The sequence below is a fragment of the Lolium rigidum genome, chromosome 6 (assembly GCF_022539505.1).
Source record: "Lolium rigidum isolate FL_2022 chromosome 6, APGP_CSIRO_Lrig_0.1, whole genome shotgun sequence".
In the NCBI taxonomy this organism is placed as follows: domain Eukaryota; kingdom Viridiplantae; phylum Streptophyta; class Magnoliopsida; order Poales; family Poaceae; genus Lolium; species Lolium rigidum.
This window is the reverse complement of record NC_061513.1, coordinates 42,391,222-42,410,510: the sequence shown is the minus strand read 5'-3', so window position 1 is coordinate 42,410,510 and position 19,289 is coordinate 42,391,222. Positions and strand designations below refer to the sequence as shown.

The 19,289-nt window shown below is 45.8% G+C and overlaps 2 protein-coding genes across 2 annotated transcripts; both read right to left on the bottom strand.

Moving 5' to 3' along the window:
• Window positions 1-5,452: 5,452 nt before the first annotated feature.
• On the bottom strand, window positions 5,453-5,998 carry LOC124662523. The gene has a single exon (XM_047200351.1). It carries the CDS (start codon window positions 5,942-5,944, stop codon window positions 5,453-5,455), a length of 492 nt encoding a protein of 163 aa, XP_047056307.1. The 5' UTR covers window positions 5,945-5,998.
• A 2,367-nt stretch (window positions 5,999-8,365) lies between these two features.
• LOC124660862 (regulation of nuclear pre-mRNA domain-containing protein 1A-like) lies at window positions 8,366-18,992 on the bottom strand. Its single transcript, XM_047198697.1, has 8 exons — window positions 18,839-18,992; window positions 17,803-17,935; window positions 17,045-17,292; window positions 13,415-13,504; window positions 13,164-13,317; window positions 10,290-10,429; window positions 10,111-10,146; window positions 8,366-9,448 (listed from the first exon to the last, which is right to left on the bottom strand). Exons 2-8 carry the CDS (start codon window positions 17,876-17,878, stop codon window positions 8,768-8,770), a joined length of 1,425 nt encoding a protein of 474 aa, XP_047054653.1. The 5' UTR covers window positions 17,879-17,935; window positions 18,839-18,992; the 3' UTR covers window positions 8,366-8,767.
• Between the last annotated feature and the right edge of the window lie 297 nt (window positions 18,993-19,289).

The window sequence follows — 19,289 nt, the reverse complement described above, 5'->3', positions numbered from 1 at the left end:
AAGTGATTTTTTCGAACATCTCCAAATGACCCCAAATTTTCCATACATGATGCCATACGTGTAACAACAAGGAACCCTATCTAAAAAGTGTCAAAAAAGTTTGCCCAACCGTATAGCTCTATCAAAAAGAACCTCACCATGGCGCTAGTATAATTTTGGGATAGTTACAAACTTTCGTTACCTAACCTTCAACATGAAACTTGTTTCAAATTCATTTTGGCCTACAAGAAACAAATCCCAACTTGATTCGAGCACCACAGCCTCCAAACGATGCCGATGCCGATATCGGCATGGTCAGAACGGCTATGCTCGCCGCCACTGCTAGGTCACCGTCGGCATGCACCCTCAATCCCGTCCCCTCATTCGATCAATGACACACCAGAGATACCGCCGAGACCAATGCCGAACGTACATGCTGATGTCAATGCCGAACATGCATGCACGCCGCTGTGGGCACGGCCACGCCGACCCGCTATGCTCGGACGCCACGGACCGCCGCGAGATCTTTCCCTTCGCCACCACACTCTCCTAGCACCCACCTATACACGCCGGAAAGGAGAGACACTAGTTTTCTCTACATTGCTCGCGTTCGTGTCCGACACGGTCGGTCAAAGTTTTGAGGTGGTCGTCGATGTCGTCGACCATTTCTTCTCTTCTTTGCATGGTTAAACGCGTCTAGTTCATATCTATCTAATGCGTCCGGTCTCGCCTCATGCAGTTCTTTGTGGACGTCGATCTCATCTCGGCACCCCGCATGCCACCTCCTCCGTGCCATCGCTGTAGAGCTCCGTTTAAAAATCTAATCCTACCCGTGTATTGCCCCTTGTATCGGCGTCATGGCCGTACTTGTCATTTGATATACCGAAGCCCCACTCGTTCGCGTTTTGGTCGGGGATACAGCGATGCTTACGGTCAAACAAAGATGGATGGTCTGACGTGTCTTTGCAGGCTCTACGTGGCCCCACTAGTCGGAAGATAACGGTCAACCGTCGGGCAACCGGCCGTTACATCACGTCTGATGGTTTCAGACAAACGCTTGGGTAAAACTGAGGAAAAACTAAGGAGCTGGGGAAAACTGAGCACAACTAAGGACCCGAGGGCACGAAAATAGAAATCCCTATTATCAATGTTGGGTTTATTGACCCAGATAAAATACATGTTGAAACGGTGAAGCATAAACGCGAAGAAACGGGGGGAAACCTACTAAGGTTTTTGGGGGAGCAATATTTCTGTGATTCAATATTGTTTCCTTACAACTACGAGTGAGAGTCTTAATGATCTTTTATGCACATTCAATTTTTCTTACTCGATGTTAAGTGTAATTCCTGACGTATATGCATAACATGTGCAGCTTCCACTCGGATTCTACTAGACATTCAACTCTGATAAGGGAATAGTTGAAGTAAAAGACCCACCGAGTAGAGGCGTGGACGGGTTCAAGGACTTGCGTAAGTTGCTCCAAGTGTAATTTCCTTCATCGCCGCGCTTTATCATTCGTGAGATATCAATTAATTATCCACTCATTCAATCATTCTTTTGCCTGGCAGGGCTTGGACCGCTTTCAAGAGACATCGTAAGGACGGTACCTGGGCGAGAGAAGCTAACATTTACTCCCGTACCGTGCCCCCAGCAGCCACAAGGGACGAATCTATGTGGATACTACGTTTGCGAGTCCATTCGCATGTTAACCACCGAGAAGCAGAACAATAATAAATTCGACGTAAGCAATAACATTCACAACTTTATTTATTATCATCAATATTTCGTTATCAAGACCGATATAGTCATACTCATCTCATTTTCGTATATAGGTCGACTTCATGCGGGACGGACTCCAACCAAAGGAACACGCACTAGGAATCGCGGAGGAACTGGCGGGACTTTTGATTAAAGAAGTACTAAACAACAAAGGCTTGTTTAGTCCAAATAGATGCTCTACCTCCAAATAGACGGTCGTTAGTACCGCTTGTCGATCGTGAGCTAAATGTATATATGTAGGGAATCTACGAATATGTGTAAGGGGAATCGACTTTTGCTTGCAATATTTGTTTGATCGATCTATATATATATATTGAATGAACGTTTACAACTTCTAGTAGCGTACAAATATATGCAACTTCTATTTTCGAACGAAAAAAAATGAAATAACAAGGCGGTCGGTGGCGGGGGGAGGGGTGCCGCACCCCTCAAACCCTAAAGCAGCAGCGTTGTGCGCGCGCCACGTAGAGGGCCTTTTGTCGCGGGTGGTAATACCGCCCGCGACAAAAGGGCCTGTGCCGTGCGCGCCCGCGGCTACCACGTGGTGGACCTTATGTCGCGGGTCGTAAGTGACCCGCGACAAAAGGTGGACCCTTTTGTCGCGCCTCCTTTGTCGCGGCTGGCCGCCCGCGACAAAAGGGCCTTACCACCCGGAACAAAAGGCCTGTTATCTACTAGTGGCGTGTGTGTAGGTTCAGGTCGGACGCCGGTGTCTAGCCGAGTTGTGCTCGAGTAGGATTCGCGTGGCGAGCTGGCTGAGTCGTGTCTAGGTTGTACGCGGCTATGGCGGGTGTTCCCCGTGTGTGTGCGCGTGTTGTGTGGTGGCGCGTGAGTCAGGCTCGCGTTGGAGCCCGCCGCCTAGGGCTAGGTCGTTGGTAAGAGTTCCGGGGTGACCGTGCCAATTCATCGGATGTTGGCCGCATCGTGCGCGCGGCCCGGGTGAGCGGATCATAGGCGCATGGGAGTTGTGTCATGGGCGCGAGGTAAGCAGAAGTGGGGCGCAGCGTCATGTGTGAGTGCCTCGTGTAAAGTTCCTCCCCTGTGTATTGTTTGTGTCAGCCAGTTTGTTGGGAAAAAAGGGCATTTGTGCGCCGAGACGTTCGTCGCCGAGAAAATTGTGCTGTCTCCATCTTTCATCTCGTCTTCTAAATTTGTCCGTGAACATACAGTAGTGAAGAAGGGCGAGCTAGTCCAGGGTATTGCGCCATCATATTTCATCACTGCTAAATCGCGTGGGGGTTCCACTCTAACCTCTTGATATAACTAGTTATGAAATACACGCAAGATAACCAGCAATATACATCAAGGATCCACACAGAACATCTCGATTGACCCCGCCGCCATGCTATGGGCCAAGCGGGCTTCGCCCGGCCACTGGTGTCCTCCGGTGGCGGTGACATGAACGGGGGAGAAGGAGGGGTTTGGGGGCGCCGGCGAGGTCACCCCCGGGAGAAAACACGGGGTTGTCGACATCGAAATAACATCACATAAACATCCATGCATTCCAAGTTACGATCATCTGTTTGTTGGTTTGGTTGCTAGCTGCTTAGGCCGATAAAGACTACCTTCTCAATATATTGAAATGCGACCCTTGCATTTCCACAAAAGAAAATTATTTACAATAATCTTGTAACCAACACTTCATGCTATAATGAAACATGTCATGCTCAGCAGCATTTGTATTCGATTATTAGTAGCTGATATAGAACAACATAATCCAAACACATGAAAGCTATAGTTTTTCACTTCATGATCGACGCAGGAACTACTAGATCAGTAAGACCGTCTGGGCATACTAATATCTGGATAACCGACTAAAATGTACAACATTGGGACAGCCTTGCGAGTTCCACAACACGTGCAATGATGAATCATCACAAACCATATTCTTGAATGAAACGAAACCTATGGCAAGTCATTAGTACTTACGGAAGCATGTCAAACCCATCTAAGAAAATGGAGATGGGCTTATCAACAATGTGAAGGACTCATTAGCAACACAGGGAAATATTGTTTCCGATGTGACCCTTGATGACCACAGAAATTAAAGATTTGACGATGTGAGGCCATGTCAGTGACCGTGTTTATATTTTGATTGTGTTTTTGGTGTCACGATGCAAACGGACGGTTTAGTATGTCATGTGTGCATTAATCTAACCTTGTAGATAACTTCTTGCCTGCAATGTGCCCCCACAAAGTAGTTCATCGAAAACATTCACACAATATTAGAAAGATATAATCCACAACAAACATAAACATACATTACATCCATATCGAGTAGAAACGACAACTCATATCTTCACACCAACATTACAAGACTCCAGTTCACCATTCTCTTAAGATAGTTATATAAATGTATGATGCCAATGTGGAACCGTTGATCTTCTTGGTCATGTTGAGACCAATGTTGCCCTCCTTAGACATCAAGCACGGAAATGACACCACATCAAGAGAACATTTTATGTTGACCACGGGGAGAATGGGGGAGAAGAGAGGCCATTGTGGAATGACCAATATGAAGATGGAGAACCGAGAAAAAGGGGCCCAAATGAACACATGAGTGGGAAATAATACCAAAATGATTTTCATTTCACGAACTAAAAGTCACTAACATGCATTGATTCGTTATTTGAGTTTGTGGTTGGAGAAGTGTGTACGTGTGTGTGGTGTATTCTTTCTAACTGGAAAATGTATTGATATCAAGTTGATATTAATTACACCTACCCACATGACAATTTTCTTATTGATCGGATGCATAACAGCCACTTACCTAGGTATAGGTTCGGGTGGACGGGGGTGGGGGTGGGAGGTGTTAGAGGGATGGCCTGATCCGATGGCGAGGTCAGAAAGAGGAGATGGGTGTCTAGGGGAACGTATCATGTACATCCCCGCTCAAAGGTACTCTAGCTACTGCAAAATTCAATAAACCTAACAAGTTCAATAAACCTAACAATCAAAGTCACAAAAAACTAACAAAAAAATGTTAATCATTTCACAAAAGTTCAAATCTAAATTCAAAACCGAACCAGAGAAACAAAAAGGACAACTCTAGCTATGAATGGGCTAGTTAAAATTGGGTCATGAAATTGACAGATTGGCACCATCAATGCTAAATTTTTGTTTTTAAATTTCTTGAGGTGCATATTGGATTTAGTTCTTAAATGTTACTACTATGACATGATAGATACATGTAGCATCAATGTTGTAAATTTATTTCACAATTTTTTAAAACATTTATGTACATCTAAACTCATGGGTGCACCGGGGGTGCTTCCCGGGTGAGAACTTTATACGTTGTAGGGGTGTCTCCGGAGGTCGAAAAAGCCAGGAGCCGGTCAACAGTGGCGTGCAGGACTGGTGACATGATATATGAGCAGTCGCATATGTATAGGCCGTCCACAACTATCTGTAGACTTGTAGTTACTTGCTTGATCTTTGCTCTGAGTACTTACATTTGTATACATGGAAGAATGCCTATTTCTATTTCCTTTGCTTTTTTCGAACATGATTCTAGAGTATTTCTTTTGTAGCACCCGCACGCGTGCATGCATGCGTTGATGCATAGAGATCTTGTTCCTCTCTTGACTCCTATCAACCTAAATCAGCTAAGCTGTATGCGTGAGAGAGACTAAGTACATGAAGCTTACGTACTGCAGGTCGACGCACCACGCGCAGATACTAGCAGCTCGCTCGATCACCTCCTCTTGCCATCCGTCGTCGTCGTCAGAGAAGCCTTGGACGAGAGGAAGAAGGAGGCCGGCGACGACTTGGCCGTGCTGAGCACCCGGTGCCCCGCCGCCCGGCCCTTGTTGCCTCCGCCGCCGCCGCGCTGGAGGCCGCAGATCGGAGACGTCGGTGCAACCACGCTATCGCCGTCGTCGCAGTCGTGGTTCATGTGCCAGAGGACGTCGAGGAAGGCGTCGACGGCGCAGGGCAGCGCGAGGGGACCCTGCGCCGCGTAGCCGTACTCGCGCTCGGCGTCGTCGAGGAGGCGCCGGAAGAGTGGGTGGTTGGCCCGGTCGGCGCGCACCACGAACCGCTCCCGCTCCGGCCCCACGTACACCGAGAAGCACCCCGCCACCGTGGACGGCTTGCCGGCGTCGCTCGTGATCCCGGACCTGCACCGCTCCAGCGTCCTCGACACCAGGCTCTTCCTCCTCCCGCCCTTCTCCGTTGCGGCTGCCATGTCGCGGGGCTCAAATTAGTTAGCAGGGAGGGCTACCAAGATCGATGCCGGACGGTCGGGTTATGACGGATGGATGGATCGAGCTAATGCATGCACGCGTGTGTATATAGTATGCGAGCTATGCACAGTAAGCTAGCTAGGTACTGTATGAAGATAGCCTAGCTGAAGACGCAGTGGTGTGACATGGTGCGTAGACCTGATGCTGACGAGGGGGCATTGCCTTGCCGGCCAGCATATCTGGCTGACCAGGAGGAAGAGGAGTTCCACAATATCTGGCAACCATCTTCATGACTAGCAATACAATGGTCCGGTTATTTTTATGAGTTGCAACTCATGACTAGAACGAATCACGAAGCGGATTTTTTCCCACATGCAACCTCATGTGCAACTGGACAAATCTCAATTGTAACCCAAGTTGCAACTTATGGTTGCATTGCACAAATCATAGTGTAACCATGTGGTCTATGAGTCGACTAAGAATTAAGCTACTCCATATAAGAGATGGAGCCAGGGAATCTAGTCTTGTTTCAAGAAGAATGTCGACGTCTCCAAGGTGATGTGAGATGTGAAGATCGGCTGGCTTGGGCTCAGACTCACGCCAAGCCTGGATGGATATGAGCCATATATATTGTTAGTCACTTTGGCACAAATTGAGGAATAATGGAGATGCACATGCACTTGTCTGTGTTAAATGTATTTGTTTGACTTGGTTCTGGATGGATATGCGCAAAGACTGCCTTTTGGGGTTCTCTGTTTTCTTAAGCTATTCCATTAGAGAACCCACGGCAAGAAACTGACATGTGAAATGAAAAACATATCCATCTTTCAACCTTCAACAGTTGGTGGTGTTCGACTTTCATCGCAGACTCAAACCATGTAGAACGGATGATTTTGAGACTCGGGGCCAGATTTGAAAGAAGAAAAGAAGAGAGAATCATGAGCGGACTACAAAACCGACGCTGCATACAGAATCATTCCCTATGTCTATAGAAACATCGTTGTCCATAGGATTCTCGAGTAAATCATTTTCATTGTAATCACACGGCGAAAGGCAGGCAAGCGAAGTGGCTCCATGAAGTGTTGCTTTCCAAATTATTGGTGCTATGACTTGCAAGTGCCAATGACTGAGAAACCTAGCTAGCTAGATCGTGTGTGTCAAACAAAGGGGCTGTGTGCTGATGGTGAGACACACACACACAGACATCAGGTAGATAATGGTCAGCCACATGCTGCTAGCTAGCTAGCTACAGCGTGAGATGAAACATAACTTCAAGGAGGAAACATTTGGCAGCGATTGCCAATTTGCAGAGCCTGAAAGCTCTGGGTTTGACAACAGTGCAGTGGCATTTGTCCAGCTATCTGATAGCTACTACACTACCACGTATCGATTCATTGTTGAACGCGTACAGGGGTTCTTTTTTGACAGTCAATGCGTACAGGACTTTGATTTGCAGAATGTTTCATCACCGCCCAAATTGCGTGGGGACTTCGCAAAGGTCGAAAGCTACTGTGCGTAGGGGGTACCACTCAAACCGCCTGATACAACTCCATTCTTTTCCATGTACTGGGTGTCTACTCCATGGTTTTCTGCCATATAGGACGCAAGAGGACATGTCACTACAATTCTGACTATTTATATTCTTTCTGCAATTCTGCAAGTCAAAAGAGGGCCTAGTATGGTCCAAGTTATGTGGTGTTAAGACTTATCCAGGTGGGCTTTTAGGAGCGTCCATCAAAACTTATAACTAGGATCCAGTGGCAAATGAACACAGTAATATAGAAGCAGCTTTACCCTCTGACAAATCACCAAGCAAAAAAGTGGATGGACGAGAAATAAGAGCACTACTCATGTATGAATGGCTAATATCAAGGTTTACAGAGCAGAATACTCTATTGCAGAAGTAGACAGGCAAGATAACCAGCAACCTGTATAAAAGCATGCTGAAACGTTCAAACAATGGCGGAAATCGTAAGTTTAGACAGTTTTTTTAGACTTTTAGGTTTATACCCTGTAATTATCTTGTCAAATCGCTTCATATTAATAAAAGTTGCAGTGGGACTCTCTCCCACTGTTTACCCTCAAAAACAAAAGCAACCTACCTATATCAAGGATCTACACAAAACATTAACACAGTTGCTGCAACTGAAGCTTAGCATTCCTACAACACTGAAGCCAGGAAAAACCAAGTAGTCAAAGACTGCAGCATCAGAAAACAGCGTGCATAAGGAACAAAGACACACATGATGAGTCTAGAAGCAAAGCTTGAATAGGCACGCAAAAATATCAGGCACTACGGCAACACAGAAATGAAAATGAAAGGAGAAGTATGGGGACAAAAGATTCAGATACCAAGCAGCATTACCCCCTTACACCAAGCACTAGAATTGCCTACCCCAGGAAAAACATCACAGGGACAGCTATGTATTCTAATTTCTGATAATCTTGTAACTAGCACATGCTATAACAAGTTACAAACATGTCATGCTAGACAGCATCTGTCCACTGCCAGACACACTTCTTCTGGCTGACAGAGCAACAGAATCCAGACACATCAAAATCTATAGTTTTCACTCCACGACCAAGTCAGGAACAACTAGATCAGTTAACTAACTTTCTGAGCAAGCTAATCTCTGGCTAACTGACTAAAATGTACAACACTGGGACAGCCTTGCAGGCTCCACAACAAACATACAGTGATGAATCATCACGGGCCATATTCTTGATTGAAACGAAACCTATGGCAAGCCGTCCAGATCTCCATGTACCACGATCTCATATGCTGGCTGACTGGCACTACTAATCTGCTGATACAGAACTTCTGTTCATTGGTGGGGTGCCGACGGGAAAGGCGGGCCATAGAACGGACCCCCGAATCCAGGGAAACCCAGATGAGGAGGGTTTGGAGCACCAGGGAAAGGCGGTGGCATGTTGATCATGGGATAGTTTACAGGCGGAGGAAATGGTGGGAAAACGCTGTACGGCATTCCTCCCATTGGAGCAGCAGGAACTGGCATAAATACATCAGTTGTAGGTGGTGGTGGTGGGATTGGGGGTGGCATTGAAGGCGGAAGTGGCGGTGGGCTAGACTCTGGTGATGGAGGATACTGAGGTGGTGGTGGTGGCTGTTCAAAATCAGGATACGGGAATGGGGGCGGCGGTGGTGGTGCTTGAGGGTGAGGAAAAGATCCACCGTTCTCTAGCTTCTGCTTCTTATTACCAGGAGAGTGCTCTTCTATTTTCTGGTCAATACTGTCCCTGGTGGCTCCTGAAGAAAAAACACCGTTGAGGGTCTCATACTCACCTCCATCTCCTTCCCGTGAATACATCACTGCAGTCGATTGTCTCTTCTCAAAAGAATCACCATTAGCTGAAACTGGGAAAGAAGTAACAGGCACTTCAGAGAAACTGGAGTTCTCAAGTCCTTTAGATGGTTCCTGCCTTGCTACATCTATTCCAAGCTTCTGGCAGAGGTCATCAGCTTTTTTGTATCGGGCCTGAGCTGCCTGGTAAATAATGGAAACGTTAGTACAAAGTACGGCTATTCAAGCACCCATGCATAACTTGCCTCACTGAGACAATGCAATTCCGCTGCTTACCAGACTGATTTTGAACAAATTAGGCATAAACCATTATGTACCACCTAGTACAGAAGATATCAATTTGACCCAAATCCGAACTTCAGACCCTTTAATTCTTTACTTAGAAGAAACTTGCAAACGAATATGCCAGTTATATAAGTCACAGAAAGCAGGTAATAAATAGCCCATTCTGGAGTTTTACGGCCTAAAACTGGGCTGCCAGGTTTTAGGAACCAGGAGGTAATATTCTAGTGCACACAACACCTGAGGACCCAGCCATGCATTGATGTGTTTATGATGTACAATGTGTATATCTCTTTAAAAGGGGTCTGGGGAAAGGGTATTTCTAGGCAGCCTTTCCCTTACATTTTATTATGCAAGGAGGCTGATTCGAACCCAGGACCTCCAGGACACAAGTGGAGATACTCTACCACTGCGCCAGGCCCGCCCTTCAACGTGTATATCTCTTTATGAAATACAAATTTTATTTCTTTCAAAATTATTTTTTCGTAAAGTGTGCTATAATTGGAATTCTGCAGAACCAGATAGCTTAAGAAAAAAAAACATTGTTGAATGTAGGAACATACCCGAAGTTGGTGTCTGACTAGTTCCATTTTGAACTCCTGAAAACAACTCAAACATTACAAGGAGCATTTGAATATCCATGAAACAAATAAATAGTTCAGTCAAAGGGTCAAATAGATCTTAAACTTTGCCCGCAAAAAAATAGATCTTAAACTTTGCATAGGCATTTACTTTTACACACCTGCTCATGGAGTGCTTCCTTCAAATGAGAAACCAGAGTGGCCCTGAGTGATTCAGCCGTTCTGAATTGGTCAATGGTGTTTCTCAAGGTACTATGTTGTTCCTGCAGCTCCTCCACAAAGCTAGATCCATCACTGCTCCCTGGCAATATGCAAGTGAAGATATTTGAGCTACAAAGAGTAAAAAACTGATAATTGGAGCAGTCTATGGAAAGGGGAATACAGTCATACACAGCTGGATACACATACACCCAGGTTGGCTGGTTTAGATGGATTAGCAAGGAGGAACTAGCCAGTGTGCTCTGTCGTGCCAGCATAATTTTGACAGGTTGACTGATTTTTCGAGAAAAGATCAAACGCCACTGTTAAAGGTACATTTTTTCCAATGTAGGAAACAAATACTGTAGTGATATCCAAAGGACAGCAGATTGCTATACATATAGTACCTCCTAATTAAAGAAAAAAAAGTCTCATTCTTCAACCCACATGTGAAGCAGGCCATCAGTTAAGCAACAGAATGACACTGAAGCTCCAGATAATACTAACAGCTGGATGAGATTTAAAGTAATATAATACTAAAACCAGCTTGCGCAGCACCAACATAATACTAAATACTAGATGAGATGCAAAATAACATTTTATATGTATGGGAAATAGTGGGGTGCCTAGGGTGATAACTGTGCACACCCATCCTACCATTCGATCAGCCCGTAGGGCATTTTCCACCCTAGATCTGACTAACGCCGTTAGCAACCAATGGATTTCTTTTTTTCCTTTTATTCGGCTCCACCCACACTCACCCACGCGAGAGAACCGCACCAGCCAACCCACCTTCTCAGCCCGAGAGCCGCAGCGGAGAAGCCAGCTCGGCCGCCTGCCCTGGCCACCCGCAGATCTTCTCACAAGCGTTCCCCCATGTTCTCGCCCGCACTCCGGCGCAGCCCAGCACCACCTTCTCTCTGCTCCCTTCCCAGGAGCCGCCCGCGACCTCCGCATCGCCTCCTCAAGCCTTCCACGGACCACCGTGGACCACTGCCGAAGATGGCGAGCGTACGTGCACATGGCCACAGGCCGAGATCGAAGTTCGTAGAACAAGAGAAATTTCGATTTATTTTTCTTCTTGCCGATCTCTTCTCCCCATCAGTGTGATTTCTTACTGGACCCCTCCTCTTGTTTGATTGGTCTGCTTTGGTTTGATCTGGCTGCAGCATCCGTGGATTCCGCGTGGATCGACCGCCGCTGTCCGAGCACGGTTGCGGAATTCGTTGGCGCCCAGGGAGTTTCCTCTTCCATCTCCCGGTTCAGAGAATTGTTTCTCTATTAGATATGTGGCCGGAAGATTCTCTAGTGGGATCCTATTGCGCGTGTTTTGACTGTTTTCCTTATTTGGGCAGATCTTCGTGGAAAATTCGGCAAGGACCGGCTGAATTAGTGTCATGGATTTGGTTTTGGGTGGCAATGATCGGTCATCGTTTGAGCTTCTCAATTCCAGCGGATTTTTTCAGCACTGTGCTTAAATAAACACACCACTTCCATTTGAGACATTTTTTGAGTTGAGTTTTGTGATTTGTGCCAGGATTGCTCCGCCGTTTTGTATCGGGCCTGATTTGTGCCAGGACTGCTCCGCCATTTTGCATCTTTCAGCAAAGGATTATTGTTGCTCTCCTCAGTAAAGCCAGGATTCGGGCCATGTGTTAGCTCTGTCTACCCTGTATGATGTTTGTTGGGATTTTTTTTTTGATTGAGAATTTGGCTTTCTACGATCCAAGTAGTATCTTTCTTGGATCTGCAAATTTTACTTATTGTATTAACATCGGACAATTTTCCTGCTGAATAAAATTTGTGTTGACCACCAAAGAATTTCTTGCCGACGAATATGTACCTCTGTGTTTTTAGTTTGCATATCTCGGCGAAGGTGCTTAGTCTTGGGTGACTCGTTCCAGATGCTCCTTGGAGGTGATTTCGCTCCTATAAAATCTCCACTGTTTCTTGCTGCTATTGCAAGTCCTACTGCATCAAACCATCCGACTTCAAGTTTCCCTGGGATTGAGCGAAGATGGCCTCTTTCCCTTTTAAATTTTTTATTGTCATTTCTTGTTCTGGTTGTGGGGGCTTGGGGCTGATCAGTTCTAGTTTTGCATTGCGAGCAATCGGTAACCGGGAATCTTCACTGAATTATATCTAATTTGTTGCAGATAAAGATCACTTATGTGCCATTTCAGTTCATTTACTATCTGCCAAAGCTGTTCTGTTAAGTGAGATCAAGATATGATGGCGCAGAAGAGGTTGGAGTATGGATCGCGAGGCCACCAGATTCCTGGCATGCCGCCTGTTCCAAGCCCGGCCTCCAGGATGATCTGCACTGCGTCGTCCCATCCTGCCTCCCTGGGCACGGGTCTAGGAAGAGGGCCTGGTTTGACCTTCACATCCCAGTTTCTCCCCCCATTTCACTTTCTGTTTTGCATTTTTTTTTTGATCCAGAATTTTGCATGATGCTTCATTCGATTCGTGTTGTCACTAAATAAACATGCATGAACCTCCCTATTTATGTTTGAATCTTGAATGGATCTGTTAATTCGCCTAAAAAATGGATCCGTGAATTAACCGAAAAAAAGAATGGATCTGTGAATTTTTCTCAGAAGTTAAGAGAGAATGGATCTTGCATGGGGTTGGGGACGCACACACCGCGCTGGTGGACCTTCTGATGATTGCACAGTGGACAGCACCACTTAGCCAGGCTGTAAGGTGTGAATGGGACACCTCTTTTTTCCATTGACACGGGCAGGCATGGCTAACCGACTCTAACGGGAACACGAATCACGAGACAATATTGGACAATATTGTAGAAAATCCGTGTCGATATATATATATCTTACCTAAGTACGAGTTTCCATACTCTTTGTTGAGGTTGTCAACAAAGCTTAGAGCACTGTTGCATTTTCTCATTAACTTGTCCTCATCTATAGGTGCACGCAGCATATGCTTGTAGCTCGATATGACCTTCTCCATTAGCTCCCCACCAGGTTTTTTCTGTAAATATGTGGAACCATAATAAGTTGTGCACGGCACAGACAACAGGCATACAGGAATGATATGAATATCAAAACAAATAATTCATATTACTTACTGATTTCAGCTCCTTAAATTTCCGCGTGTATTCTTCCTTCAGAAGTTGTCCTTGGGTGCCAAACAACTTGCGATCATCCCAAATGTTAACCTGCAACGCTTACACAAAGTCATGATATTGAACAGAGGAAAGAGAGACATAATGTAACACCACAGCGGCCCCAATTCCAGCAACCACATAAATCACACTTGTGTGGGCTTTCATACTTGCTTTCACCAAAATTGTTAACTCAAAAGTGCTATAATTTGAGCCCGTAAAAAGTTTTATGCTAGTGCAACGCAATGTAAAGTAGCAAGATGAGATGTCACTGTCACAAATAAATGCAAACCCAATCATGTCATAAGTAAGAGACTTTCCTAAGACCTGAGATATACATGCACAGGCTATTTCTGCAATATGTAACCAGGGCAGACATAACACAAGAATGTTGTAAGACACGTGCTAACAATATTTTCCAATGCAAATTTACATGGTTGCACGTCAACGGCCCATCAGGGCAGATCTAGCAAACCTCACGGTGCTTTCCAATAAGCTTAAGCATAACTGGCCCAAGCAAAAAAATGAGTAAAGATAATCATGAAATGTTGGTTATAGCAGGCAGCACTAATGAAAAGGAAAATGAACAGAAGCAAGAAAACAATTAGAAATTTCCACAGGGGCGCCTAGAAAATAAGAAAGATACGAAAAGATTGTGTGCAATGAGATAAATAACCAAAAATGAGATAAGTAACCAAAACTTGCTCCTGGCTATTTAAAAGATCAGAGCCTCGTGCTATAACAAGGGACAAGCCCTCACCATACAAACGATTAAAGTTTCAAGTGGGATGGGATTTTCTACTAATCCCGCGTCCCATCCCATCCCTATAATCCCATGTATCCCTCTAATTGTTTTAACTAAACCCGTACGGGCTAAGCGTGACAGCCCACCAGGTCCCGCCGGAATGATGGCCGCAGCTGTCGCGTAGTACATACACATGCAGCGGAAGACGGAAACGTGCAGCGCTAGCTAGCTGCAGTTTTGTCTCGCGCAGAACGCACCAGGCAGAGGGACTTGGGTCCCGTGGGATCTGCACCTGACCCTTCCAGCGTTCCCGTTTATCCCGTTACGTCCCAGCGGGCCAGATAAGACGGGAGGCGGCCATCCCATGTCCATCCCGCTTGCAACTTTACAAACGATGGAGACTCTCCATGCTACAATCCAGATCAAACCCTAATTCATGCCTTTCTCAACCCTGCACTACCAAATACCCGTGCACGTGATACATGAGCTACTAAAAAGGGAACAAGCAGGTCATATTTTGGTCAACTCATCCTGTTTACCAATATATTTGGTAGGTGCATTTGTTGCCAAAGAGACTGTGGCTAAACAGAAAGGACGAGCACTGGTTTCCCAACACCACTAGCTCCCCGATATCAGCCACGAAGGCCACGCGGGGAAACTACTATTGTACACGACGTCATCTCTCCCGCCGAGACACCGGCACTAAGGACACAGAAAACCAAGAGAAAATGGCCAAAACTACATGCCATGCAAAGATCCAGGGTTCTCCCCACCTCCTAGCGGCTAGAAGGTCGCCAAGGACGATGTAGGACGCTGGCGCCTAGGATTTGCTCGGAACTTGTCAATTGGCAACCCTGTTACGCAACCCAAATCATTGTACCTGTTGCACCGCCCTCTATACCAGTGGTTGGGCCGCCCACCCAGGCCCAACCAAATAGTATCATAGGCTTATAAGAAGTTTTGGGCTCTCTATCCATACAAGGCTAGCATGCTAGCAAGGGCCACCAACACCCTTATAACTCGTGCTCTGCCTCCTACAACCAATGTAGAATTAAACCTAACAAATCTCCCCCTCACATATAGGTCATCTATCGGGATATACACCCCAAAATCATGACCTGCAAGTGTGACTCAATTGAGATTTTGTATTCGAGCACCTACGGTCTGATGCCACTTCTTACGCAACCATGGCTCGCTAAAACAGCATTCCAACCCCAATGTATAGGCCCAACCAAAGAGTGGCATAGGTTTATAAGAGGTCTTGGGCCCTCTCCACCAATAAAGCCTGGGGCCACCCTCACCTTTCTAAGTCGTGTTCTAACCCATCCCACAATGGATGTGGGACTGAACCCAACAAACCACCCTCTCCCCCTCCCCAACGTTTCGCTTTCTCTTCCTCTGTTATTCAGCATTTGTTCTGTTGGTAAGAAGTTACAGAGACCTACTAGAGAGAGTAACGTCAACATCAAACGTGTAACTAGAGATCTTTCCAACTATAGATTTCATTGCAATATCTGTTCATAATGGCATTCCAAAACTGCAACATTGGTTCTACAAAGGTGTTATCTAACCTCTCCGTGCCTAACATACTTTAAAAAAAGGTGGTGTCTAACATGGAAAGCACTATTGAATAGTTCATTGTTTCGCCACTCTCAAAATTCCCTCCTGAATACGCCAGTATTACAGGACCTAGAATTAGTCATGCAATCATCGCCAGCCATGTTTGTTGAAAGCTCGCGCTACAGCTAAAGAGGTCCGAGCTGAAAAATTGTACACGAGGCCAGAATAGTGAAACAGAGAAACAAATGGCCATTGTACGTACCATGAGCATGAGAAGCCTGTCTAGCCAAACCCAGAATGATCATCTTCACATGTCACCTCGAAAGATTAAGTGATTGCCCTTATGGCCACAATCAAAGGCCGTGTGATCCAATCAGAAATAAAATAAGCATGCCTTAGATACCGATTGATTGAGACCATGGCCCACCTCCGCAAGGATTGTGTCTTCACTGAAGACTCAAAAGGTCTAGACCGTCATTTGCTCCTACAGCAATGTCTAGTCTAACCCGACTACATTCGCAATGGGTTGCACAAAGGCCCCAAAGTTGTCGCAAAGGAAAGGTGTCAAGGATTAAAAATATCGGGACCTCGCAAGGGTATGATGATTGTACATGATTTTCTTGGTCGTGGAGATACGCTTGGGGCACCATGTGTCTACGAGACATGAATTTTACTCAGTTCAGGCTCCCCTTGTACGGGTAATAGCCGTACTACTGCCGTTGATTAATATTATATTGGGAGCAAAGTACAATGGGGGTTACAGAGGTGAATCTGACGTTAAATGGGCAACTTGATGAATCTATGAAGACGAAACTAGGCGGAGCACCCCAAATCTGTCTTGGATTCTGACAACTTGAAGGCTTGAGCTCCGGTGGATCTGAAGAAGTTGGTCCTCCTGCTGGGTCCTGGATCCTCCTTTTATACACGTGGCCTCCTTCCTTCTATGCAGATCTCCTCTTGGCGTAGGAGTATGACACCAGGGTGAACATAAAATCTAAGAAGAATTCTAATACAAGGCAGCCTTCCATGACATACTGCAACCAATTAATAATTACAGAAGCAATTGAACAAGGGCATAAAGTAAAAAAGATTGCAATATGTGCACTCTCAATTACCTAAATAGATGACATATCAATTACATGCACAAAAAAGTAACTAGATAGCTAAACTCAACAATTTAGCAGCCTTGCCGCAAAGACACAACAATTACAATATGAGATAATAGCTATAATCGTAGATTTGAAGAATGTGAGCTTCTAAGTGGTTAAAGATCAATAAGATTCACATACCAGTCTTTGTACGACATTCCGTCCAAAATCATCTCCGTTGGTGAACAAGTCATCTAAGGCAGCAGCAATGACCTTGAAAAATTCATGTATATATCTCATGCCGTCCTTCTTACTATTCTGCATAATATCATTTGCAAGATATAGCAAAGATATCTTCCTCTCTTGAGGAGCAGAGTGAAAATCTCTATCCCATGTTTCAACAACTTGCTGGCAGCACCGATGATGAAAGACACACCAGTGTGATAAAGCTTTTTTTTGGTTAAGCATAACAATAATTTATTAGCAAAATGACAAGCTGAGCAGTGAGCTAATAACTAGACAAGCCTACAGAAAAATTGTCTACTTTGTACACAGTTCAGGAAGAAGCATATTTGAGCAAGCACTAGTGAAAGACTAGCATAGTGCTATTAAATGCTCAGCCCCGTAAATAAATCGGTTATCAGCTGGATGCAAAAGGTCTACTTGGCACAGTGACCTGAAAAGTTAAGAGTAGCAACTAACAACACAGTCAATATTAACCTTTTCCATAAGGTGTCTGCTCTGAGTTTTGCTTCCAAAACCACAGAAGCCAGTGAGCTGCGAGATCAAGTCAACTGAAGAAGTAGGATGAAACGATTGATTTGTGCTGTTTGTACAGGGTGCAACAATCCAACTCAGTCTCTTGTGTGAGAAACGCTAGCTGGGCCATAGTTACACTAAAGCACATGCAGAAAAGAAACCACAAAGTTAACGCTGGATGAAAGTAAGTACAAGGATACTCTCTATACTCTGTTGTGAAATATTGAGCTTCACAAGCTTCTGCGCAAAGATCTCTGAGCTGAATCCTGTGCTCATCTTGGGCACCCTGTCTTGTTCTTTAAGGAGCTCCCAGGTGGCACATCAGACAGAAATCTGCAAAATAGTACACAAGCACACTATGAAAACCAGCGACCCTCATAAAGCGATATGTTAGAGCAGCCACAAGGAAACAATAAACCAGTACTTAGCATTAAAATTCATATGCTGATGAGAAAAGCAGCACACATTTCCTTCCCTGTGTACACAATTTCCTTTTATATGCATACAGTCCATAAGAAAAAGATAAATTAGCATGGAGAATGTGCTCCAAGCAACATTTGGGGAGCACCCAGATGATACAGCAGATGGACAGAAATATTCTTAATGCCCTCGACCGAGTTATCTGCAACTATATACTACCAAGTAACAAATAAAAGGGGAGGGTAGAAGCTAAGATCCATACGAGTTATCTGCAACATTGTGATTGCACAGCATGGTGGGTTCTAAGCATCTAGACAAACGAGTAAAATGAGAATGGAAACAAAACTCCACAGATGCCCGCTTGAACGCTCCTGACCAGCTCACCAAACAACAATTGACTGCTCACACCCATCCAGACACTTCCAGAAAAAAAACGGCGCAGTAAAAAAGCAATCTTTTGCCACAGATCATGTTCCCAGCACCCAGTATCACAGAGATACTAGGTAGATGGGGCCGTAAATGAAAAAGGCTGCGCAATCTCAAGCAAGACTAGAACGAAGAAAAATCCCATCTTTGCCGCTCCAATCAACACATACGCCTGCAGAACCTAATAAACTAGAAAAAAAAAGGAATCTTGTACGATCCCGGCCTCCGCAGCACCAACCGGATGGGGAAATTCCCCGCGGGAGACGGCCTAGGGAGGCGGAGGCGCCCTCCCCGGCCGGCGGCAAACCGAGCACCGCCGCCTACAAGCCCAGCAACAGCCGACCAGAGCATCACAGAGGAGTGGGGAACGGGAAGGGGGGAAGCTCTAACCTTGCTGCGCCTTCAAGCTCGCGGTTTGGATTGGGCGGGAGAGCGGGGAATTGTAGTCTAGGGTTTAGCTGCTGGTTCCGGAGAGGGAAGGAGGGGGAGATGTGTGGAGGCGGAGGTGGGGCGGGGTGTGGCGTCCGAATTGGAACCGTGGACGGGGGAGGGGGGGAAGGTTTGGCCTTTTTGGGGGAGGAGCAGACGTCCGTTACTGGTGGCGACCGGCGGCGGTGCTGTACTGCTGTGGCTGGATGTGCTGGATGGGGCTGTGGTGACGCGAGAGCAGCGTGCTTCGTCTCGTGCTGCGGCGCAACTCGGCGTACTTTTTTTTTCCGGCACGGCACAGCTGGTTGACGGACCAGCACGTCGGCCCGTTTGGCTCGCGGGGCCGAAAACAGCCCGTTTTGTCTTTTTTTTTCCTATTTTGCTGTCTCTAGCAGTCCGAAAAAATTGAAAG